At 38.4% G+C, this 26,134-nt stretch overlaps 2 protein-coding genes across 2 annotated transcripts in view; both read left to right on the forward strand.

The window, feature by feature from the left end:
• The first annotated feature begins 204 nt into the window (after window positions 1-204).
• Window positions 205-14,520, forward strand: ca5a (carbonic anhydrase Va). The gene is made up of 7 exons (XM_034042756.3): window positions 205-534; window positions 3,074-3,271; window positions 6,746-6,864; window positions 7,146-7,241; window positions 7,664-7,726; window positions 8,192-8,347; window positions 9,662-14,520. Exons 1-7 carry the CDS (start codon window positions 408-410, stop codon window positions 9,824-9,826), a joined length of 924 nt encoding a protein of 307 aa, XP_033898647.3. The 5' UTR covers window positions 205-407; the 3' UTR covers window positions 9,827-14,520.
• Window positions 14,521-15,850: 1,330 nt separating this feature from the next.
• The window catches only part of LOC117425642 (large neutral amino acids transporter small subunit 1-like), a 41,014-nt gene continuing 30,730 nt past the window's right edge, over window positions 15,851-26,134 (forward strand). Inside the window, exon 1 of the mRNA XM_034042755.3 lies at window positions 15,851-16,742. Coding sequence (XP_033898646.2) covers window positions 16,190-16,742 — 553 coding nt within the window. The 5' untranslated portion in view covers window positions 15,851-16,189. The remainder of the gene's footprint in view (window positions 16,743-26,134) is intronic.

Here is a 26,134-nt window from a genome sequence, read left to right on the forward strand (position 1 = left end):
CAGACCTGCAGGTACAAAGTGTACACTAAAAACAAAAATGACAACATCATGGACGCATTCTTCGAAAAAAACATCCCTCACCAGACCCCCACCCACAGGCTTCGCACGCCTCCAGTCGTCAACTTATTCTGTTGGTGTTCACATCGAGAGGCCCGCCTAGTTTGGCCCCGATAGCCAATAAAATAAAACAGAGTCATAGGTGATTCGGGGTTGGATGATACCAGCCATTTGTTATCCTGAAACTGTCCTTGGCTGGGTGTTTGTTTTCGTAATGTTGCGAGCTCATATATATCGGTGTGGGGATTGAAGACTGGTGTTATTTATGCCCAGTGTCTTCGCTTGGTTCTGTGACTGTACCACAACTTCACAAAAGAGAAACGAACGAACCGTTTGTTTTTTTTTTAACTATGGTTACTCTTAGGGTGATTCTGGCTCCTTTAGCCATGCACCTGAGGAGAAGCGTAACAGCTCATCGATGGACGCCCGTGAGGAAGTGTAGTTTGGCTGGATGTTCCTACAAACTCAGGCATCAACGTAAGACGTTTTCCTTTTCAAAACGCATTGAAAACCTACCCAGTATTGGCTCAAGTAGCAGTTTATGGGACAACATTTGTGTGCATTAAGATACGTCTTTATTTTGTTTTTCTACGTTTCATTGTATCTTTCTGTATGGAGTTGGGAGCTACATGTTGATGTTTGTTACTGTTATATTGTCAAACGTGTTACACTGTATACTTTTGTCAATGCTACCAGCATCTATCTTGAGTGTGTATGTAATCTGATACTTTGAAGGAACAGTGGGATTGATTCAATCAATGCATTTTTAGATGTATCACACATCTTACAATTGTTAACTTTTATTGTTTACCGATTAAGTCTCTAACAAAAATTATATTGGCATGTCTCAAGTTTTTAAAAACCGTTTTTTGAATGTGTATACAGGCAGTGGATGTTCTGTTTATCTTTTCACAGAACATCGGTATTCCACACAATGGACCGAGTTTTATGAGATAATTTTGGTCAGTTAAACATTTGGAATCTTTTTGTAGACACAAGGTGTGTCTGTTTACTGTAAAGCGGTATCTGGGTGACCTACTGAATAAAGTTGGTAGCCCCAGCTGGGCTTTGATAATGAGACCTTAGTGCATCCATTTAAAGATGGTGGTTTCCAGACAGGGTTCTGTGTTGTAAATGCAGCTAATGTTGTGAATCCTACAAAGACTAACCTGTATGTAAGTAAGTCAGTCGGGTGGTGCAATGTACAGGGAGCAGGAGTCAGGTTACACTGGGCTGTGTACAACAAGTGAGATGAGAAATACTGGCTTGCAAAAATTAAGATGGAGGAGAAGCACTAGACAAGAAATGTGCCTTTCTTTTCATATTAAAAATTCATGTGTTTTTCGAAGTCTGGAAAATGAAAGTGGCACACACTGTACTGTTGGGCAATAGCAAATGATAGAATCGGCAATGTCTTACCAAAAAAAAAAAAAAAAAATAACCCTCAAAATCTCTCCTTGTAATGCAATGCAAACCTAAATTAAGTTTGTCTTTCAAAATTCACAATAGTGTGCAGTCATGGGACTAGTGCCATAACAATGATTGCTACGACCTACAGTAAAGGGTTAGTTTTACTTGCCTACAGTGTTCCTGTCATAAAAACAGATTCATGTGAGCAGGTTAACGGACCTATATACGCGGATGCAGTAATGTGTTGATAACATTTCAACAATTACACAGGCCTAGTTCAGTCTGTAATTTTTCACCTACATCTATATCCTTTATATGCTGTTTCCCTGTCTATAGTAGAATGCCTTCTTTGGACATGTTTGATCATATTTTGAAGCAAGTGCAAAGGTAGATTTGTAACAGTAATAAAAAAGTGTACCAGTATGAAACTAGCAAGAAATAACTAGGTTTTGGAAGTAAAATGTAACCAGTTCTGTGTAGTTTTTAATTATTATTATTATTATTATTTATTTCTTAGCAGACGCCCTTATCCAGGGCGACTTACAATCGTAAGCAAAAACATTTCAAGCGTTACAATACAAGTAATACAATAAGAGCAAGAAATACAATAAAACAAGTAAAGTACAAGTTTGACAAACCACAATTCAATAATACAGCAGGTAATAGTGATAGTTACATCAGGATATGATTAAATAGTGATAGTTACATCAGGATGTGATTAAATACAAAGTACTACAGGTTAAAAACTTGGCAGATTACAGTATTCTGAAGTACAGGATTAAATGCAGTAAAATAGGGGCTGATAAGAGCAAAATAAAGCACATTTACATGAAGGGTGATAGTGTCCCAGGATACAAACAGAGGAGTTCTACAGGTGCTCTTTGAAGAGGTGAGTCTTAAGGAGGCGCCGGAATGTGGTCAGGGACTGGGCAGTCCTGACATCTGTAGGAAGGTCATTCCACCACTGCGGAGCAAGGGTGGAGAAGGAGCGGGCTTTGGAGGCAGGGGAGCGTAGCGGTGGTAGAGCTAGTCTTCTAGTGCAGGCGGAGCGGAGAGGTCGAGTGGGGGTGTAGGGAGAGATGAGGGTCTGGAGGTAGCTGGGTGCAGACTGGTCAAGGCATCTGTAGGCTAGTACAAGAGTCTTGAACTGGATGCGAGCGGTGATCGGGAGCCAGTGGAGCGAGCGGAGTAGTGGAGTAGCGTGGGCGAAGCGAGGCAGAGAGAACACTAGGCGGGCAGCAGAGTTCTGGATGAGCTGGAGCGGACGGGTGGCGGACGCAGGGAGGCCAGCCAGGAGGGAGTTGCAGTAGTCTAGGCGGGAGAGTACCAGGGCCTGGACCAGGAGCTGGGTAGCATAGTTGGTGAGGAAGGGTCGGATTCTTCGGATGTTGCTCAGGAAGAATCGGCAAGTGCGTGCCAGAGTGGAGATGTGCTGGGAATAAGAGAGGCAGGGGTCCAGGGTGACTCCAAGGTTCTTAGCTGAGGAAGTTAACTTCTCTTTCTGATACTACCGCTAGCCAAATCAGCTTCAATTGGCGTGCAGTCAGCTGGACATAAGGGGTCATATTCCCAATCATTAATGTGTTTTTTTGTTTGTGTGTTGCAGTGCACCCTATGTGGCAGTCCCCACTCTCAATTCCTGGTGGAAGGCGTCAGTCTCCCATCAACATCACCCTGCGGGATAGCCTGCATGACCCCCACCTCAAGCCACTGAAGATCCGCTATGACCCCAACACCTGCACACAGATCTGGAACAATGGTTACTCCTTCCTGGTGGAGTTTGATGACTCCACAGACAAATCAAGTAAGCGGTGCCTCCTTTTTGGTGCATTAGGAGGCTGTGAGGTCCAGTGGTTAAAGAAAAGGGCTTGTAACCAGGACTGGTCAATAGACTCGTTTAATCTTTTATTACGTTAGAGCGCATTTAGTTTTATTTAATGAAGTTTAAATAGGTTTGAGGTTGATTTGAAGTCATTTCTATACTTGTTTTCTAATTATTTGTGTTATTTAATATAAATTATTTTTTCACATAAAAATGTATGGTAGTATTTCATAATAGTACCATAGCCTACATAGATTAAAACATTTTATTTCTTTATTTTTTGTTTCAGGACCTTCTAGTATAGAGCTTTCTATGGCAGATGAATGACAATTAGTAATGTTTTAGATAACTTTAACTCTAATGATTCTGATGCTGATGATCTCCTGATCCAGAGGGCAATTACTGATTCCAGAGGAGAGAGCATCTCCTGCCACTCCTGATGTGTGGAGGAAGCAGGATAACTTAATTTAATAGAACCATTCCACCCACAGGTGTTCACTCCAGCTGCAGTTAAGTTCAAAGAGAATTGAGTATTTTGAAAAATACTTTCCTTCAGAAATTTACAAAACTACTTTGTCTACTTTGAAAAACCTCCAATGCACAGCAGCTGAAATGAGAGAATGAGTATCCCTAGAGTTTTCTTTTTGAATAAGCAGAGAATGCTGCTTTAAATGTTTCCACACATAAGGCTTTTAATGAGCCGTTATTTCCTTTCTTGTAAGGCTGAACTTCTTTAAGTCTTCGATTTTAATATTTTTCATGTGATGTCCTGATGTACAACATTCTGTACACACATTTTTTGTTAAATCTATTTTTAAATCTGAATTTGTCTCATTTTTGTGTCCCCAACATGCAGAATTCCCAAAACTAATATTATACCAAAAAAACATAGGTTTAGTTACAATTAGTCTAAAATATATGTAGTTTAAGTTTCTCTTACAAGTGGTGCAGATGGTTGAAACTGTAAAGGGTTGCTTGGTTGTAGGTGTAAAAGTTGTCAAATTTTGAAAGTGAAACATAAAAAGGGTTAAAAGTATAACCACTGAATTGCTGTTGCTGCATTGTTTTATAATTGTAACACAGTAAGCAACAGATAGTTCTAATGTATTTCCTCACTGATCAGGTTTCATTGTTGCCTTGCAGCTGTTTTTTGAATAGGTTCATGTTTTATTGTTAGTCTGTTTCTGCTGAGTTGGTGCTTTTCCAGCACTTTGACAATAATGGGCTGTATCTGCCTGTCTGCCAGATTCCCACAAGCCTGTGGTACTCCCCAGCTGAAAGCAGGAGTCAAATAAAGGGTCTTTCAGTGTGCTCTATCTGATGTGGTATATCTTAGTCACGCCACTTTTCTGTTCCCCTTGGCACAGTTTATCTAGGATGAACTATAAAAAGGAAAAAAAAACATTCTGCAAAAGAAAGGCATTTCTGAGATAATGCCCCGTAATCAGAATTTTAAAAGGACTCCTTTATCTTTTTTGTTATTTGTATTAACACCACTACTGTACATGCAAAGAACATTATTCTAATTACAAGGTGAAATTCTTAGAATCTGGAATGTGCTCTTGGTTGACACAAAGGTAACTTTATCTGTGGGGCTTATAGTTGTCCTCTCAAAAGTACAGGTACTTTATTCTTTTTTTTTTAATAACATATGTTCTATAAGCCAGATTGTGCAAGCTGTTAATTTGCTGTTCCTCATATCCGTACAAATACCCAGCATTTGTATTTCTTGTCTTTTTGCAAAATCATAACCCTTGCATAATATCCCATTTTGAAATGGAAGTGGATGGTGGGTAGGGACATCCCTGAAAATAGCACAACACCTCAAATTACAATTGTAATGTTGTTTTTGGGAGTCCATGCAGTAAATCAAGGACGAAGGGTCATAGTCATAAACTTTGCTGTGGGCTGTAGTAGAGTACTAAATACTTAGCAACTATTTAATTGGTGTAGGGGGTGTAACCTGCAATGCTCTGGTAGTTTACTGGCCTGCCTGTGACTGCACTGTTTCCTTTTAAACCGGCTGTTCTGATGACTAGTTTTTGGAAGCCACACGATTTTGTTGACTGCTGTACATTTCCATGCTGCCCATGCAAGAAGTCTGCTAAGCTCTATAAAAACCTGCTTTTTCTAGACTTTCTTAGGGTGCTGTGAAGTCTATTAAAATGTGCTAAGCAGGGTCTTGGAAATGTAATCTCTTTCATTTCTTTGATTAAAAGTATGTCTTGCAAATATCAATGTAGGTATCTGAGCTCTGCGTCTTGCCAACAATCCTGAGGACAAATAGAACTTGTGCAATTAAGGTTTCAAAAGCCGGCTTATCTTGCAATTGTTTGCACCCTGCAGCTATCAATGAAATGTCCAGTTTTAAAATGTGTTGATTTAAAGCTGCAGTGTAGCGCAAATGTTTCATGTCTTGGAATCTCTTTACTACATTCTCCCATGGTTTACTCTTATGTGCAGTTTTTATTAGAAACCTTGGGCAAATTTAGTTTGTTTTAGTTGGGGAAACAAACAAACTACCCAACCCCCCCCCCCCCCCCCACCCACCACCACCACCACCACACTGTTAAAACCTGCTTTTCAACACATTTCCTTTGGTCTTTGTTACTGAGAACATTTCGCAAGATAACTGGACTGTTTTAAATCCAAAGTTGAAATGTTGTAATTTCTGTGTTTAGCCAGAAGAATGTTTGTGTAATGTGTACTGTACACTTCCTATTGTCCTTTCGGCTGTAAACTGCAAAAATTCTAATTATTTAGTAGGCGTTAGGGCAGGTATATGACCTGCTTAGTTTGGAAACAAAAAATAAATAAAAAATATGCAAGTATATAAATCTACTTTTGAAGCAAATCCACCACCAATATATTCATATATCTTGACAATCTAGGTATTTCAATTTGCTGTCTTTTTCAACCTGAACGTAGTATCTGAGGACAAATACAACTCTTGTGCAATTCTAGATCTGAAAATCCGACTTACCTTGGAATTGTTTGCGGTCTTAAGCTTTGGACACGTTTTTTAAATGCATTTTGTTTCAAGCTTCAGTGTCCCACAAACTTCCTTTATTTCTCCTTTCACTCTTTCATGTACTTGTATAATACTTTTGTATAGCATGACTTGTGTAATAGTACCCATGTACCATGCCTTTTAGAATCCCACGATTATGTGCAGTAAACAAGTTCTTAATGCATGTACAGTTGATCTGCTGTTTATATAAGCTTACATGACTGGTTTAAACTCCATTGTAACCTTATTGGTTGAGCTGTTTATTGATGGAAGACTATCTCAGGAACCATCTGTCTGTTTTTGATAACGATTTTTTTATGGTACTTTTGGTTTATTCTTTTTGTTACTTTTTAAACCTTTGCAGGAGATATTGCAGCAAAACCCTGTACGGGTTAGCAGGGATATGATCGCATTTGGTAAATACATGTGTCTGCTTCTGATTTCAGCTTTGAGTGGCGGTCCTCTGCTGAACCAGTACAGGCTGTGCCAGTTCCATTTCCACTGGGGCGAGAGCAATGCTGTGGGCTCCGAACACACTATTGACGGCACACTCTTCCCTGCTGAGGTGTGTGGCGGCGTCTCGGCATATCACCATAAATCTAAAGGCAGTGGGAGCCTCTAATATATTTTAATAAATGGTGTAGACTACATCTCCATCAGAATGTGCTTCAGGTGTCCATTGTCTAGTTGTGTTGCTGTTCCGGATTTGAGTTTAACATAACCCATGTGGTTTTGAACTGTGGTCCAACAAAGCATCCTATTGGTCCATCGTTATGCACACTGATTGGCTAACGATGACCTTATCTAGATAATAATATAAACTGGACTTTATATTCTGTATTTCAGCTCCATTTAGTACACTGGAATTCAAGCAAATACAAAAGCTTTGAAGAAGCTGTAATGGAGGGTGATGGGCTAGCAGTGGTAGCAGTGTTTTTAAAGGTAAGTTGATTTGAACTGTTTCAAGTTTTTATTATTCTAGATTTCATAACACTTGTGGTTGCTACATTAATAGTTACATTTCCTTAAAATTGATTTTAAAAGCAAGCTCACATGTTCCTTGTTCAGAAGATGTAATATTGAATTTACTTTGAAAACAGATGGCAACTGTTTACAGTTTTATGAACATAAAGCAATTAATAGAATGTTCCAGTAGATTTATCTTTGTTGAGGGAGCTTGGGAAAGGCTAATCGTATTTGTTAAATGGCACTTTCGTTCTTCAGTGATACTGCCTGTGAGAGGGGACACAGTGAATTACAGTATCTGACTGTGACAGGCGCATCTAGACAAGCATCCAGTTGTATATACATCTGTGTTAGTCATCCAGTGGTTAATTAAAATCCATGTTTGTCTGTGCTCACAGATTGGAAAAAGACATGAAGGACTGCAGAAGCTGGTGGATGCCCTGCCTGCTGTGAGACACAAGGTAGGACAAGGATGGATGGATGGATGGATGGATGAATGAATGAATGAATGAATGAATGAATGAATGAATGTACATACTACCAAGACAATAATGCTTGGGGATGGCCATGTAAAGACTACAAAACATTACCCTGCAGTATGCCACAGTAAAAACAAGTCCGCACTAATCTTGAACTGCCTAATATTTTGGGATATTAATGGTTTACAGTTCAAACTATACTGTGTCAGGTCATTTATTTGTTCCATATACACATCTGTGTTGTAGTCTTAATGAAGTCCTTTATTTATAACTCTTATGGGTTATTCTGAGTGGTCATCAATTTAAATGTGTTTAATCTTAGATTGTCTTTAATTTCTTGAAATGTAAACAAACACTGCTACAAATATTACCTTGGGTAAGGTAGTCCAAGATGTGTGCTAATCAGGGGCTCCAAAGTATGACAAACTAAAAACACTGCTCTTTCAGGATAGCGTTGTCGAGTTTACCAGCTTTAACCCCAGCTGTTTGCTGCCCACTTGTCTGGATTACTGGACTTACTCCGGCTCGCTGACCACCCCGCCTTTGACAGAGTCTGTCGCCTGGATCATCAAGAAGAGGCCAGTAGAAGTCGGCCATGATCAGGTAAGCCTGTGTAAATGCTGCTTTTATATCTTTATGCTTTTATAAACACATTGTCTTCAACTAGACAATGTGGGGAAGCTATAAAAAAGGCCAACAAGATGCTCGGATATATTGTGAGAAGTGTTGAATTTAAATCAAGGGAAGTAATGTTAAAACTTTATAATGCATTAGTAAGACCTCACCTAGAATATTGTGTTCAGTTCTGGTCACCTCGTTACAAAAAGGATATTGCTGCTCCAGAAAGAGTGCAAAGAAGAGCAACCAGAATTATCCCGGGTTTAAAAGGCATGTCGTATGCAGACAGGCTAAAAGAATTGAATCTATTCAGTCTTGAACAAAGAAGACTACGCGGCGATCTGATTCAAACATTCAGAATCCTAAAAGGTATAGACAATGTCGATCCAGGGGACTTTTTTGACCTGAAAAAAGAAACAAGGACCAGGGGTCACAAATGGAGATTGGGGAAAGGGGCATTCAGAACAGAAAATAGGAGGCACTTTTTTACACAGAGAATTGTGAGGGTCTGGAACCAACTCCCCAGTAATGTTGTTGAAGCTGACACCCTGAGATCCTTCAAGAAGCTGCTTGATGAGATTCTGGGATCAATAAGCTACTAACAACCAAACGAGCAAGATGGGCTGAATGGTCTCCTCTCGTTTGTAAACTTTCTTATGTTCTTATCTGTCCACAGATGAGACCCCAGTACTGATGGCCAACAGTGAATACAGTAAAATGATTCAGTGGTAGAGAAGGGCGGTGCAGAATTGTAGTTCTAATGTACAGATGTCCCGTAAATCCGGCATCAAAGTCAGTATCCTGTATTATGCCGAGATGGAATGTTCCTCTTTGCTATAGACATTTCACTCCTGAAATAGACGACCAATATTAACAATTATGTTTATGATGCCTGACCTTGGAACACCCTGTTGAGATTCCTTTTCCCTTTTGCTCCACTCTGCCCTCTGCTGTGGAATAGAACATACTTCATGCTCTGCTCTGAATGTGGAATCTGCTCTGCCTGTGATCTGCAGCAGAATCATATTTGTTAATACTCTGAACTGCGATTTAGACTTGGTTTTAAGAAAATAATTTTAATTAATTAATTAATTAATTAATTAATTAATTAATTAATTAATAAAATACCCTGCAGTGCAATTCATTATTTCTTTCGATGCAGGCCCGTATTATTCTGTAATAAAGATGTCAAAATCTGCACGTGTGAAAAATGTATGCTGAGAAATTCCAGAATATCTACTGAATAAAATGACATTGCCCTGAACTCTTGATATAATAGTTTATTTTTTTTCTCTCTAGTTGGCTGTATTCCGCAGCCTGCTCTTCACATCTGCTGACGAGGAAGAGCAGAAGAGCATGGTGAACAACTTCCGCTTGCAACAGCCGCTCATGAACCGCACTGTACGCTCCTCCTTCTCCCCCTTCCTGGGCAGCATGGAGCCCCAGCCCCAAACCAAGCAGTGACCACAGAGTCTCTTTAGGTCTGCTCCGGCTGGGCCGAGGAATTCTGTTCTGTTCTTTCTTTTTAACCCTTTAAGGACCGATAACACAGGAGAGTTAAGGTGGTGGAAGCTTGATATGTCACTGTATTTTTTTTCAAAGAGAAACGGTAGTTGGTTCAGATTTTGTGAATTAAATATTCGCTGACGTATGCAATCAAGATGAAATGGTTTTTCTGCCTTTTTTTTTTTTTTGTGGGATATCAAGTTTTGTTTTTTTCCCCACACACAAATAGAATATTATGTAAGAACATAGCTGGCACTTTGCATATTGGTAAATTTAGGTTTTTAAATCGGTTTAGTTCATGTAGATTTTGGTGGAGTGGAGTTTCCTTTTTTTGCCTAAGTCTAAAGATGTATCTTATCAGCTAGTATACTATCCAATGTTTTCTGCAGTTAGGGTGTTGTAATCATTTCTCCTGGACACTGATCAAAGCTTTACAGATATATTATTGTATATACACTGTGGTTAAATAATACAGTAACTGAAGTTGGTGAGTTCTATTTATGTAGTCACCAAGAACGTATGGAGTAAGTGATTACATACATATTAAGTTGGCAACTCCTAACACTTAACCTGATTTGTATTCTGGGTAAAGCAATACAGCAGAAATATTCAGTTAACTTCTTGGTTACGGCTGAGAAATTATAATGAGTAGATGTAGTTGATTTTTTTTTTTCTTTTTTTTTCTGTAACCTGCAAGTATTAATTCAGTTTTGAAGCATTCCTTACTGTTACAATCCGCTGGTCGTACAGGGCACTTTTTAAATGTAAGAAACATAGATGCACCAATACTGAGCTCTTACAGCACAGACTTAGTTCTTTGCTTCTTAATAGTGCAACATTGGGTTAATAAAAATCTTCAACATGGAGCCTTTTTTAATGAAGTTAAACCTAAACAAAGTCACAAAGACAAACATTTTCAGTATCTTCAATGGTTAACTGAAATGTTTGTCTGATTGACATAGTTTTAACTTTTTTTTTTTTTTTTTAGATCAATTTAAATTAGGCCATCAATAACTTTAACCTTAATACCTTCACCATTTGCCTTACAAATTAGGCAAATATCCATTGGGAGACTTTTAAACAGCTCCGATATTTAGATCAATATAATAGTCCATGTAACATTGTCAAGATAGCAAAAATGAGAAATTATGAGCACTGTCTTTTGGTGTATCCAGAAAGGTGTAGTTAAATATTTGTACTGTCTATTTGTAAGGTGTTTTGTGCCACAAAATGTGTCACAAAAATGCTGTCAAGCCTCTGGGTTATTATGGGTCATTCCAGAACCACGAATTAAAACTGCCTTATGAACTTCACATGTGCCGAGAGATCAAGTAACTGAGTTTTAATGCTGGATCCCTGCTTTTTGATGACAAAGGGAAGCACTTGCATCACAATCCCCAGCATCAGAGATGTAAGGTTTTAAAACAACAGCATAGCTCAAACCTGTTAGATATACTGTAAACTTGCTTACTTTAAAGTAGGTCAAGAAGAGATTTTCTGTTACATAATGCCCAAGTAGTTTTTAATTGAATGAACATTTAATGCATTCATTCATGATTTAAGTATTTTTAATCTGTGGCAAGGAAATGTCATTTTTTCTAGGATATTTTTATCTATCAAAAAAAAGTAACTGGCTAAATTTTCAAATAAGGAGGATTGTACAAAGTATAAAATCCACAAACTTACCCCTCAAATTGCCAACTTAGTGTTCCAGGAATTCTAGAGCTGATAATTCTCTTGCCAGGAGGCCTTATGTTCGTTTAATTTTTACTGACTATAGCTTTCAGTCCACACTGCATTTTGTTTTTTGTTTTTGTTTTTCTAATTGACCCCATAAAAAACATGCCTTTTATGGGGTCATTTAATTTAAGGTAAGCATGGGATATTTTAATGTGTTGCCATATTCCTTCTGACAACTTTTGAGAGGTGTCTAGGCAAATGGAGACTGAGTTTGTCCGTAGCAGCAGCATTGAAGAGACTTGTTTTGAAGTACAATGGATACCCGTTGGCTCCAGCTTTAATTAATAACAACTTTCTATTACAATACAGCATTTCTTCTGACAGTGGCAGAATATTCAAGTTTTCAGAAGACGTCTGTCTTTATTTTAATAATGCTCACAAGAAGGGAATGTGGACTGTAGACTGTTCTGGGGGAATATTGCCATCCTGCTAGATACATTGCACCTATTATTCTTTCTTATGATGGCAGTTGCAAGCAGGTTAACTAATGTAAATGGTCATCGCTCTGATAAACTGCAAGCCCGAGATCAAATTATTAGAAGTCTACCATATCTTGGGTAAATTAATAGTTGGCTAGTCCAAGACTAGTGTTAATCGGGGTCTCTGAAACTAGCCATATGAGTTTGCAAAGTATTTTAGATTCTAGTCTCCGCAGGATTAATTTTAGATAGATTGCCATTTTGATTGAAAGTAATCCAATTAAATACAAAGGCACATTGTTAAATCGGTTTTAATGAGATATGGCCAAGGTCCATGGGGAGCATTTGGGCACACATGCTCTTTTAAATGATTTCCATAATGCCAAACCTTGATAAAGTAACAATACAGGAATTGCACATTAAAGGAGAGGAGATAATACAGCTACACGTGGAACCTACAATTATAGGCTTATGTACTTGGATTGTCGAGCACTCTCTCATGTGCTTAAAGTGTAAAGCTTTAAACATGTTCTCTGAGCTTTAGGGTTTGTCTGTGTAATTGTACATTTTAGGAATGTACCTCAATCATAGACCTGTAAATAAATATACTGTAATTTTAGACATTTTAACATATATATTTTTTGTTTTTTCTTCTAAAAAATCATAACTGTTTTAAGCACATTTTGGTTTGCTATTTTGGGATGTGGTAGGTGTTCAATTTTATCTAGAGGGTAATTTTACAACCCGTGCTGGGGATTAGAGCTACTATAAAGTGAAAGTCTTTATTGTTGCATTGGAATACTTTTTATAGTGCAATTCAATCATAGTAAGCTGTCTATTTGTAGAGCGCTTTCAGGCTCTCATACAGAAAGTTTTACTATTTTTGTTTGTGTTTTCTTTATTATTTTTTTTGTAATGTTTTGCTGTTGATGGTTTAATATACAAAAGTTACTAGCCTTTTCATTTCTGTGGGACTACATCATATTGTTTGGGGGGAAATACAATTTTTCATTGCACAGATCATTGCAGCATGTCCACATTATTAGTCAAAATGCAACCCTTTTACAGGCACCTATTTCACAAAGCTGCCTTACTGTTTCTGATTAGATTTGTAACCTTTTATTTCTGTCACAAAAAACCGCTTGCAGGAGTAGAAAGGCTTCAACAACAGGGACCACTGGACTGCGTTTACAATTTTTTAAAACTTTTTTCAAAAGGGGAAAATTTCACACTAAGGGCCATTAAATATATGTTTCCCCCCAAAGCTTGGTAACTCCTGTTGAGGAAATGTGACAATGGTAGAACTATTTAAAGCTGGAACTAAATAAGCTAAGCATATTTTTGTTTTTAGATTTACATTCACTAAACACAATGGAACATTAAAGGCTGTTCATACTTTTTAGATAAAACCCACTGATAAAAGTTTTGAAAACCAGGCCTGATGTGCTTTTAATGAGATCAGGTTTAAAATTATTTTGGAAAACCACACTAAATGCCTTGAAGCGGTCATATCCCTTTTTCAGTGACTAAAGATAACTTTTTAAAGGCAGAAAACTATATTCATCTGATCTGAACAGTTTTGGTTTAAAAAACTGTTTCTGTTGTTTATTATTATTTATTACTTAGCTGACACCCTTATCCAGGGCGACTTACAATTGTTACAAGATATCACATGATTTTTACATACAATTACCCATTAATACAGTTATTTTTTTTATATACTGGAGCAACCTAGGTAAAGTACCTTGCTCAAGGGTACAGCAGCAGTGTTCCCACCAGAGATTGAACCCATGACCCTCTGGTCAAGAGTCCAGAGCCCTAACCACTATTCCACCCGACTGCCCATAGCAGTTGGTTTGTTCTTAATGCATAATACTACTGTTACTGCATCAAGATCATATGTGATGGAGATGTCTAGGTTTCAGGCAGTCCTGAAAGGGATATGTTTGTTTTTGTAAAGCATGGTACCAACTCATTTTATGTAATTGTATGATAACCATGTGTAAAAATGTAAACCAGATGGGCTGAAAATGCAACTTTAGAAACTTCTCACTTGCTTTGTTATCTGTTGTCTTTGACTTTTTTACTTAAGTATTTTCAAGTTTGAATTATTTTTTGTATTCACTTTAAATGTTACTTGGGTTTGGGAGATGGGTTAGCACATTTACCAGCTTGTAAAGGGCTTTATAAATCATTGTAGCTCGGCATTCCCTGACTTTCAAACATGTAAACAAGAGGATGATAAACATGGTTCTGGTAATCCCAGCATCTGGTGCTGGTGGATCCTCGAAGGAGTTTTCCCAATAAAAAGGCTAAAGGTACATTTAATATGATTTGAAATCTGCAATAGGTAATATTCCTGAAACATGCTTGGATCTCCCAAAAAATGTTCAAACCACAATGACATTTGTCGCTGGATACTTTTATTGAAGTTTTATATTTTTTCTTTGGGGGGAGGGGGAGCATGTATAAATAAACATGGGCTAGATTTAATCAGTTGTCTTTTTTTGTTCTTTTGTCAATATTTTCTCAAACAGGAAAATATGCATCTTATTTGGTATTGGAATGTAGTTTTGCATGTGTTGCCAGGAACTGTACTGTAACAGGGACAGAGTATGGATGTGAATCGGAGACCACGCACACTGCAAGTGAGTGTCTTCACCACTATGCAAAAGAGCAGAGCTTGCAGGTGTGGCTTTGGAGCTTTTAACCTCCTCTCAATGACGGGGTTAGAATCTGTAACGACAGTGCACCTCGCAACGCGGCCCGTTGCACTACCCTGAAATGTTGCTTGAAAGACGTGGCAACTCCTGGCAATAAAATCAGAGAGCTGTTATGTACACTGTGAAAATAAATATGTGTTGCAATGTGGGGTGAAGGCACTTGGTCATCTTTGTCATCTTTTTGAAAAGATGAATGCACTTGGTCATCTTTTTGAAAAGATGAGTGCAGGTTGCACCACAAGGGGGCACCATAAGCTCAAGTTTTATACATACAGTATTTACAGACCGTATGTATAAAAGTGCAGTACTTCAGAAAAAAAAAAAAAACAGTAAGGAAAGCATGCATGAACTGAGCTGACCCAATTAATATACATTCTGGATATTCTTAAGGCTGAGCTTTGTAAAGGGATGAATGCATGATTTATTTTATCATAGCTTACATTTTTTTAAAAAATCCAAAAGAATCATATAGTCAAATAAGTTACGTGTGTGTGTGTGTGTGTGTGTGTGTGTGTGTGTGTGTCTATATATATATATATATATATATATATATATATATATATATATATAGACACACACACATTCATACATTTTTTAAATTTCACGTCAATAGATAGGTGTGTGTGTGTGTGTGTAAAAGGGAAAATGATGCACAAGCATTTACGTTCAGCTTTCCAAAGATGTAGACTGCACGGAAGGGCCAGAATGTAGCAAACAGTACAATGTGTGTAAACTTGAACGATTGTAATGTCTGGATGGCTGTCCAGTTTCTTTACGTTCCTCTAGTTTTAGCAGTGGGCCAAACTCCTGTCACTCTGTGACCCAAGAACACACAATAACGTCAAAACTTGCAGTACAGTAGTAGGGTTTAAATAAAATCTCCAATCGCTCCTAAAAAGCTGATATTTTCAACATTGAAATTCCCAAGCAACTTGGTCTTGGACACCAGATGGCGCAACGTCCATTTCCACTCCATTGTTTGTCGGGCTCGTTTTTGGCCTATAATCTTCGTTTCATCTTTACAATATATATGAACTCTTTAGTGTAGACTGATGACTGAATATATTTTACAGCGTCAAAGTAACTGTTTCTAGGCAACGCAATGACTGTCTGAACGGCATGCCACATGCAATGTTGATACAGACCCTGGTAGTAAGATGGTAGTAAGATGTCATTGGCCCTCAACAGGTTAAAAAGCGCGCCTGTGAATCATGTTTGGGGTGTTGTAGTGACGCTACTAGCATAAAAAGGAGGAGGAAACAATGATGCTTAACCTAAACTGATAAAGCGTAACAGATAATCGTACCTAAACAGTTTAGCGGTCTGCGTTCAATACAGAGTGTTGTGTGTTTAGAGTTGAGCACCCCATCTTTCTGTTCGGAGACGCTTGATTTTAAAATAATAATAATCGAACATTCCGTATATCATCAGCGTAAGCAATGTCCAATTTAAAAAAACGAAATTCGAATTCGTCTGTGGACCGGGCAGAGGATAGCCAGGCAATTGAAAAGATGCAGGGTTCTGTCGGCGGCAAAAGCGGGGACACGGGAAGCCCAGACAAAGCTACCAGCGAGGGAGATGGAGTCGCCCTAAAAAGAACCATAACACTTGTCAATGGCGTTGCCATAATTGTCGGTACCATCATCGGTTCTGGGATCTTCGTAACCCCTACGGGGGTGATCAAGGAAGCCGGCTCTGTAGGGTTAGCTCTTATCATCTGGGCTGTCTGTGGAGTCTTTTCCACTATCGGTGCGTTGTGCTATGCTGAACTAGGAACAACCATCTCTAAATCCGGCGGTGATTATGCTTACATTCTGGAGGTCTACGGGTCCTTGCCAGCTTTCCTAAAGCTGTGGATCGAGCTGCTCATTATCCGCCCCTCTTCGCAGTACATCGTGGCTTTCGTGTTTGCCACCTACCTCCTCAAACCCATCTTCCCGGACTGTCCGGTACCAGATTCTGGAGCCAAACTCGTGGCTTGTCTCTGTATATGTAAGTACTGCCTTTGTCTTAAAGCCAATGCCTTCTCAAGTCAGGTGTTTTACGGGTCACCTTGGAATTGTTGAGACAAGGATGCACAGTAAATAAGTGGTTTTATTATGTTGATGACATTACATTTCTGGTCATTAGCTTACTTTTATTTAGTTAAATGGTCCAACAAAGAAGCAACACATTTATTATCTATGTCACAAGCACTGTTCTGTGCACATGGTGCGTTTTTACTATACGATAAAAATTAGGACGTTCTCATAGCTATTCTTTCTGCAGTGTTTCATCATACAACAAGTACACGTGGGTCTGGTAGCAGGAAGTGATTTAATTTGACGTTATTTCATCATCCCATTTATACTTGAAATGTGGAAAATACCAAAGATACAGAATGTGAACATTATTTTAATGCACGGTTTTATTTTCCTGTGAAATATTTCAACACAGACCACAAATACAGAAACTAGACCAGCAGTCTATTCTGTGAATGTATATTCGCCATGTTGTCCGTATTCACATAACCCGTACCATGAGCATCCCGAGTAAGGTTTGACATTGGTGTATATAACTAGGCTGAAATGTAAAAGTAGGTGCCAAAACGCTAGAATCTATCAGCTGAACTGAAAAGTCTTACACAGTAATAGCAAAACGCCGTAAATAACTTCAATTTCTCCTGTCTGGTTTCTGTAACCCTACATTGTACTGGCTCATCCTCCCTCTGCCAGTGTAACAGTGTCCTGTACAGTGAACTAAAAAGTAGGATCCTAGGTATTGGAAATTGCACTTGTTTGTTTAATAGCAACACGCACAAAGACAACAGTACAAAACCTTAACAATTATGAACAAGTTATGCATGACCAATCTGACCTTCAATATATTTGACTAGTAATTAGAGGGTTAATAATACAGTAACCTTGTATATCTATCCATTATTCACAAATTTATTTGGTAGACAGCAAGTAGTAGCTGGCATGCTTTAAATCGGTGTTTCCCGATCCTAGTCGTGGGGACAAACCTTTCTTCTGGATAACCGTGATCCGGATTTTGTTTTCCAATATTTTGTGTTCCAGATTTATTTTTATCTGGATCGTTTTGATCTGTGTGTTTTTTTGTTTTTGGTTTTTTTTAGGAAAATGTCACTGCTTGATTGTATCCACATTACAAATAATTACGCTTACGAGATTCGTTTTGTTTTTAAAGGAATCTCGGTCACAAAATCTAGGATTACAAAATCCGGATCACTTGATCCAGATTACGTTTTGAAAAACCGGCCGCTGGTTATCAATTGTACTACTTTTAATATAAGCCTTAATGGTACTAGCCATTAGCTTGATTAAAGCTTTTTATTTGTTTTCATTTTTTAAACAGTTGAAGATTTCATGTTAACTTTTCCATTTTATAAATCACTTGAAATCTTCAACATTTTTAGGAACTGAGAACAATTAAAAGGTCCAATTAAACACGTTATTAATTCAATTAAGGTTTAATTAAGTAATTGAGAACTTGGTTGGAATAAAAACCAGAAGACACAGTGGGTCCCCTGGACCAGGATTGGGAAACCCTACTTGAGGTCATGTACCACAGTCACTCACAACTCATGATACCTGCCCCACATCCAGTCCTGCTTTTTAACAATACCTTGTTCAAAAACAGATCAGATGCCAGCAATAATGCCCATGCAAACCCAGTGTGCACCAGTTGAACACAATTTTATCAAGCTCTTTATCCATGTACAAACAAAGCATAGCACATCTGTAATGCTCTGGTGCTGCCTGCATTGCTGTAGCTCCCCGCCCACTCCCATACAAGTGCTCATGGTAGCAGGAGGCTGTTCAATCAGCACTCTCTGCATCAACCAGTTTCTGTACAAATCAGATAGCACTGAATTATTACCTCTGCTGTTTCTGACTTCCAAAGTTTGTTTTCAAGGGAATAAAGACAGATTTAAACATCCATATTCTGGGACAGGTCAAACAAAGGCACTATAAATTATTCTATTACTTTGGCTCAGGATGGGGCCTGTATTTAACAGTGTTGGATCCAATTACTTTTAAAGTACCTCTGGTGTTTCCATCTTCTAGTTTTTGGCTTAATTTGTCTATTCGATTTACAGCCCACACAATTTGTTTTCTAAAACCCCTGCCTCCTGTTGCTGCATTCTTTTTTTTATTGTTCCCTTCTTCATTAGAAAGTAAACCACACAGGTTTTTTATATTGCTTTAGGCAGGGGTGGCTGAAGTTGGCCCGTCTAGCCTGTTTTTTGTTCCAAACTTGTTCTAAGTTGATTTTAAATATACCTCCACACCCTAAAGCAGTTAACTATTCCATGTTGCCTGCTAAACCTGAAGTGGAATGGCCTTACAGGTCTGTGATTGGAGACACCTGTCATTAGGAGCATTTTCCTATAAAGGCATTCAAACGTCTTGCCACTCTTTAAAATACTACTGTGTCACATGCAAAACTTTAAACAAATGGTGTTTTTGTTTTACTAAACATTTTACAGGAAGCTCCTGTGAAGCGGATATCACCAACCTTACATTTGGTGCCAAGGTATTGTTTGGCTTGCATGCCAGGAACCAGCAAGCATGTTTCTTGAACCCATAGGGTTACTTGCATCATCCCATTCATTTGAAATGGAATCCTTTTCTTTTCTTTTGAGCCAGTTCATAAACTAGTTATAACTTGTAGTTTCAACGGAGACTTTGGGATTTAACATCAAAGGCATTTTTTTTTTTTTATGAAGGCTAGACCATAGAAAGTCTTAAATGCGTGAGCAAATCTGTCTAAAAATCATTAGATTTTGTTTCAACTCAAGTAAATCTGCAAAAGTTTATCGTTGGTTATGCTGATTTGAATATTGCTTCCCTGTACTTTCAGGGATGGAAATAAGACCCCTATTGCAGAGCAGTTTCACCCATTCCAGGTTTTACTACAATCTTCATTAGCCACAGTGTATAGGTAGCACGCTCAGGTGTGTCTTATTTAAATACTAGTAAAACCAGGTAGGGATCAAACTACTATGCATCGGGAGTCCAATTTCCATCCCTGTATTTAGTGTTAAAACAAGTGTTGCAGAAGCAGCATTCAGAACTGGGCAGACACATGGCAAATTACATTTAATAGAGAAAAGTGTAAGGTACTACACACAGGCAATACAAATTTGCATTATAAATATCATATGCCATGATCAGGTAAGCCTGTGTAAATGCTGCTTTTATATCTTTATGCTTTTATAAACACATTGTCTTCATCTAGACAATGTGGAGAAGCTATAAAAAAAGGCCAACAAGATGCTCAGATATATAGTGAGAAGTGTTGAATTTAAATCAAGGGAAGTAGTGTTAAAACTTTACAATGCATTTGTAAGACCTCATCTAGAATATTGTGTTCAGTTCTGGTCACCTCGTTACAAAAAGGATATTGCTGCTCTAGAAAGAGTGCAAAGAAGAGTGACCAGAATTATCCCAGGTTTAAAAAGCATCTCGTATGCAGACAGGCTCAAAGAACAAAGACGACTACGCGGTGATCTGATTCAAGCATTCAAAATTCCAAAAGGTATTGACAATGTCGACCCAGGGGACTTTTTCGACCTGAAAAAAGAAACAAGGACCAGGGGTCACAAATGGAGATTGGATAAAGGGCATTCAGAACAGAAAATAGGAGGCACTTCTTTACACAGAGAATTGTGAGGGTCTGGAACCAACCCCCCAGTAATATTGTTGAAGCTGACACCCTGGGATTCTTCAAGAAGCTGCTTGATGAGATTCTGGGATCAATAAGCTACTAACAACCAAACGAGCAAGATCGGCTGAATGGCCTCCTCTCGTTTTGTAAACTTTCTTATGTTAAGTGAGCTGATGTCATAATTCAATTCTCCCCCAGGTCTTTTAGAATGCATGACTGTCGTGCTCATGTCGTGCTCCTTTGTTAGTATAGTTATTTTATGAAAGGATTACAGTTGAGTTTAAAACTCTTCTATAAGGTGCTTAATGTATCGGAAAAAATGGAATAGAAAATAGAAAAAATATTAACCTCTGCGTCACAAGTTGGGACAATCACTTTCTCACAGAGTCATATTGCAAGACAAATGTTTAAGTTGTTTTCCTTGCACTTACTGAAAAGATAGCGTGTATGTAAAATCTGAAACAAAAACACATTGGAAATGTGAAAGAACGCCAAGTTATCAAAAGTGCCCAGCCATTTATTATTATTTATTTCTTAGCAGACGCCCTCGCTTTTTATGGAAGTGTTGGAACAGCAGGCAAATGGACAATCTCTCATGAAGTGGCTTAGCTCAGATACAGACGTGCTCAAATTTGTTGGTACCCTTACAGCTCATTGAAATAATGCTTCATTCCTCCTGAAAAGTGACGAAATTAAAAGCTATTTTATCATGTATACTTGCATGCCTTTGGTATGTCATAGAATAAAGCAAAGAAGCTGTGAAAAGAGATTAATTATTGCTTATTCTACAAAGATATTCTAAAATGGCCTGGACACATTTGTTGGTACCCCTTAGAAAAGATAATAAATAATTGGATTATAGTGATATTTCAAACTAATTAGTTTCTTTAATTAGTATCACACATGTCTCCAATCTTGTAATCAGTCATTCAGCCTATTTAAATGGAGAAAAGTAGTCACTGTGCTGTTTGGTATCATTGTGTGCACCACACTGAACATGGACCAGAGAAAGCAAAGGAGAGAGTTGTCTGAGGAGATCAGAAAGAAAATAATAGACAAGCATGGTAAAGGTAAAGGCTACAAGACCATCTCCAAGCAGCTTGATGTTCCTGTGACAACAGTTGCAAATAGTATTAAGAAGTTTAAGGTCCATGGAACTGTAGCCAACCTCCCTGGGCGCGGCCGCAAGAGGAAAATCGACCCCAGATTGAACAGAAGGATAGTGCGAATGATAGAAAAAGAACCAAGGATAACTGCCAAAGAGATACAAGCTGAACTCCAAGGTGAAGGTACGTCAGTTTCTGATCGCACCATCCGTCGCTTTTTGAACGAAAGTGGGCTCCATGGAAGAAGACCCAGGAGGATTCCACTTTTGAAAGAAAAACATAAAAAAGCCAGACTGGAATTTGCTAAAATGCATATTGACAAGCCACAATCCTTCTGGGAGAATGTCCTTTAGACAGATGAGTCAAAACTGGAGCTTTTTGGCAAGTCACATCAGCTCTATGTTCACAGACGAAAAAATGAAGCTTTCAAAGAAAAGAACACCATACCTACAGTGAAACATGGAGGAGGCTCGGTTATGTTTTGGGGCTGCTTTGCTGCGCCTGGCACAGGGTGCCTTGAATCTGTGCAGGGCACAATGAAATCTCAAGACTATCAAGGCATTCTGGAGCGAAACGTACTGCCCAGTGTCAGAAAGCTCTGTCTCAGTCACAGGTCATGGGTCCTCCAACAGGATAATGACCCAAAACACACAGCTAAAAGCACCCAAGAATGGATAAGAACAAAACATTGGACTATTCTGAAGTGGCCTTCTATGAGTCCTGATCTGAATCCTATCGAACATCTATGGAAAGAGCTGAAACTTGCAGTCTGGAGAAGGCACCCATCAAACCTGAGACAGCTGGAGCAGTTTGCTCAGGAAGAGTGGGCCAAACTACCTGTTAACAGGTGCAGAAGTCTCATTGAGAGCTACAGAAAATGTTTGATTGCAGTGATTGCCTTTAAAGGTTGTGCAACAAAATATTAGGTTAGCAGTCCCATCATTTTTGTCCATGCCATTTTCATTTGTTTTCTTATTTGCAATATTATGTTGAATAAAAAATCAAAAGCAAAGTCTGATATCTATTAAATATGAAATAAACAATGGTGGATGCCAATTACTTTTGTCAGTTTCAAGTTATTTCAGAGAATTGTGCATTCTTCGTTTTTTGTGGAGGGGTACCAACAAATTTGAGCACGTCTGTAGGTACTCTTTTGCTGACATCACTGTACAGTCTAACTGGCAGCAGTGGGCGTGCTGTCACTGGCAGAGTGGGACACTTTCTCTTGGTCGGCGCGGGACACTCTCAGACGGCAGTTGTGGAGCGGAGCTCTGGCGGCAGCTACGGCGCAGGGTTCTCTTTCTCAGGTGGTAGCACTGGGCACTCTGGCGATGCAAACCACTTGCCGTGACTGTAGTCTAGATCTGCCCTGTTTGTAAGTATAGTTTACCACCTGTATTTAATAAAACAATGCTCATTACCTGACCCTAGTAGTGTGGTCTAGTTTATTTTCCTACTGGTATTCTGCCTGGCTGATCCCACCCTGATCAAAAAGAACGATTGCCCCTCCCAGGTGCTACATATGTTCAGCAGCAATCTGCCACATAAATTTAAAGTGCTTTTTTTTTTAAAAATAAATATTATTGATGCAGCATAATGCAGTTGACATCCAAATTCGATCATGATTTCATATTATTTCATGAACAGTATACCACATATATACAATAGAAACTATCAACAAATTATGTGCATGTTAAAGTTATGTGTGCAAAAGTATGTATGTTTTAATAAGTGTCATTCATATCAAATCTGACGTATACCAGACCTTTTTTTTTACTTATATAGATTTTTAATTTTTTTTTTCCAGGCAAATGTTCCATTTTAAAACAGAAATAAATCATTTAATATAAATGATATAGAAGTCACAATAACGGCGTTACCTAGTATATTTCCATGTTGACAAAATACGTCAATTGTCATTAAACTCGGATATCCTGTAAGATACGTATGCGTGGATAAAATGGGGTCTGCAAAAATCTGGAGAAAAAGGAGGAGGAGATGGACATTTTAACCTTTCTTTTACCTACATTTCACATGAGTGTTGGGAACTACAAATTAAATGTGGAATGGTGCTTTTGGCTGATTTTTACTTTTGCTGCGCCAATACCCTGAAAACATGTAAACTATCTGTGCTGTATAGATAGTCACTGGCAGTTCTCGCGCTTCGCTGTAACTTGGCGCTAGGAATTACCGTTCCTCTCTATGCAGTGGATCAGAGCCACAGCATTGCCATTGTAGTGCCGCTGTGGCTCTCCAATGCTGCCGTGGATCAGTTGGTCACTTTTGTCTTGCCATCTCACAGTTCAGTATTGTGGTTGTTGAAGTTGTCAGCGCACTTAAATCCCTCATAGAAGCAGCAGCTGCATGTGACAATAGGACTTTGAAGACCTTTAATACTGGACTGGATCAACAGTGTCAGATGTGAAATATAGTCCTTTTTTAGAAATAATTTTGAAGAATCTGATTAATTACAGGAATTATCCATCATGGACTTTTTATGTACCACTACAGTGAAAGTTCTAGAACAAACATATATTTACATGGTTCTGTGACATTCCTTTAAAGTTTATCCCACAACTGCAAACCTCAGTATGTGCTAATACTTACACGGGTACAGCACTTATCAGTTCCACTATTAGATTGATTCATTTGTACACCTTAATTTTGATCACACAAAGCAGATGATTCAATAAAGCAATATGTTTTGTATGGGATGAATAGCAAAATAAGTATTGCTTAAAATATGCTGTTGGTTCGGTTAACCTATAATTCTTGTAAAATCGTGTAGCTGACAAAGTGTTTTGCACTTCCATTGACTATAGCCTATATCTCGAATGTGCCTTTTGAAAGAAACATATTCTAGTATTTTAATACATGATCTCTGGTACTGCACTAGGTGTAAGAAATCTGTTTGCAAGCCATGCTTATTAACCAGCTGTGTTGGCTACAACATTAGTTTCTTTATAAAACTGCACATTTGAGACCTGTTTTGTGAATACAAATGCAAAACAGCTAAGATACGGTTTGTCTAATATGACATTGTCATTGAATCAAGTAGGGTAAACTATACCATCACTACCAATCAACATGCATCTAATATTGTTTTTCCACATGGGTATGGACAGCATCTGTCTGCCGTGCCCACAACATTTATGGGCATGATAATGGCGTGCATGATAATGAGCTGCTGTCTAGTTCAAGCTGGGTCCGTTGCACATTTCAGGAATAACAGTAGGAGTAAGAGCTGCAGTTTTATAATAAGCCATTCAGATTGTATCATCCCATATATCCTTGAAATAAAGATTCCTACAAAGAAATAAAGTTCGTAGCAGGCCATCAGTCATGTGGTGGTGGACGGGGCTGGTCTTTGTTATCTTAATCTCCCTCTGTCCCAGTGGCACTGTGTTTTAGGTTGGCCTAATCTCCTGTGGCAGACAGACCATGCTGCCTCTGCTACAGTGGGGGTGGGGCACTCCCTGTCGTTAATGGATGATGCAAGCACTGCGCTGTCTGGGAAGAGGATGTCTGTCTCGGCAGGTGTCTTGAGCATAAAACAAAAACTCAAAGGACTAAAAGGAAGTATTTTCACGGACCCCCACCTATTTGTAAATGTATTTATTTATACATATTATGCCAAACTACTAGTTACGTGACTTCCACTGCATACATACAGCATCAATTGTTCAATCTAATGCCCCCCATTGACCCATAATTCACACAGTGTGTCTTTTTATAGGAAACCATTTAATGTAACTGTTACAGTTTGCTCTTTGTTTCCAGGCAGGCTTTCTCCAAGATGGCTGATGCATTTGCACAAATTTGCAGGGATTAGAGCTTTCCATCATTCTGCGTTAATGACTTATTTTTAGATTCCCTCAAGCTGCCACAATTTAGACATTCAGTCCTGTCTGGTTCAAAATTCAAATGCTTGTTTCTGTGAACAAAAATGATGTCTACCCCCTTCTTTTAAACCTATATTGCCAAATGATGCTTTTAGTTTTACTGTCATTTAGGAAGACATGGTTTTGATCACAGTTCAAGCACCCACACAGATTTTAGGAAAAAAAGAAACCTCTTTTCTGCTAACTTTTCAATGAAGCCTTCCTGGAGTGTTATTTTGCCTTCAGTCCTACAACACGCCGGTACCTGCAACACAGGAGGCGGAACATGCAGATCAGTACCTATTAAAGACAAGCATGCATTTTAGGTATTTTAGTTGTGAGGGCAAATGTTGTACACATCAAATGAAACAAAATCCAAAAAAAGCACAATGAGACATCCAGTTTTAATATTTTTGAAAAAATACAATTAAAATATCAAATACACCTTTACCATAATGTGATCATCTTTTTATGGAAAACGTGAGACCTACTAAATAGGATTTACTGGCATTATTTTTTGGCTCGGTGTAATTCCGAGGCACAACTATGATAGTTTAGTAATGATACTATAGTTTTACTACAGCATTATAGAATGGTTATATTTACACTGTCCATATATTTCTCTGTGTTGGAGTAATGGAGCCCCACCTCGCCCCACAAATACAGTAGTATGCAAATTTATTAGAATACCCCATTGCATCTGTAGTTTTTGATTTGTTGTGCA

Source organism: Acipenser ruthenus, chromosome 20, assembly GCF_902713425.1.
Source record: "Acipenser ruthenus chromosome 20, fAciRut3.2 maternal haplotype, whole genome shotgun sequence".
NCBI lineage: Eukaryota > Metazoa > Chordata > Actinopteri > Acipenseriformes > Acipenseridae > Acipenser > Acipenser ruthenus.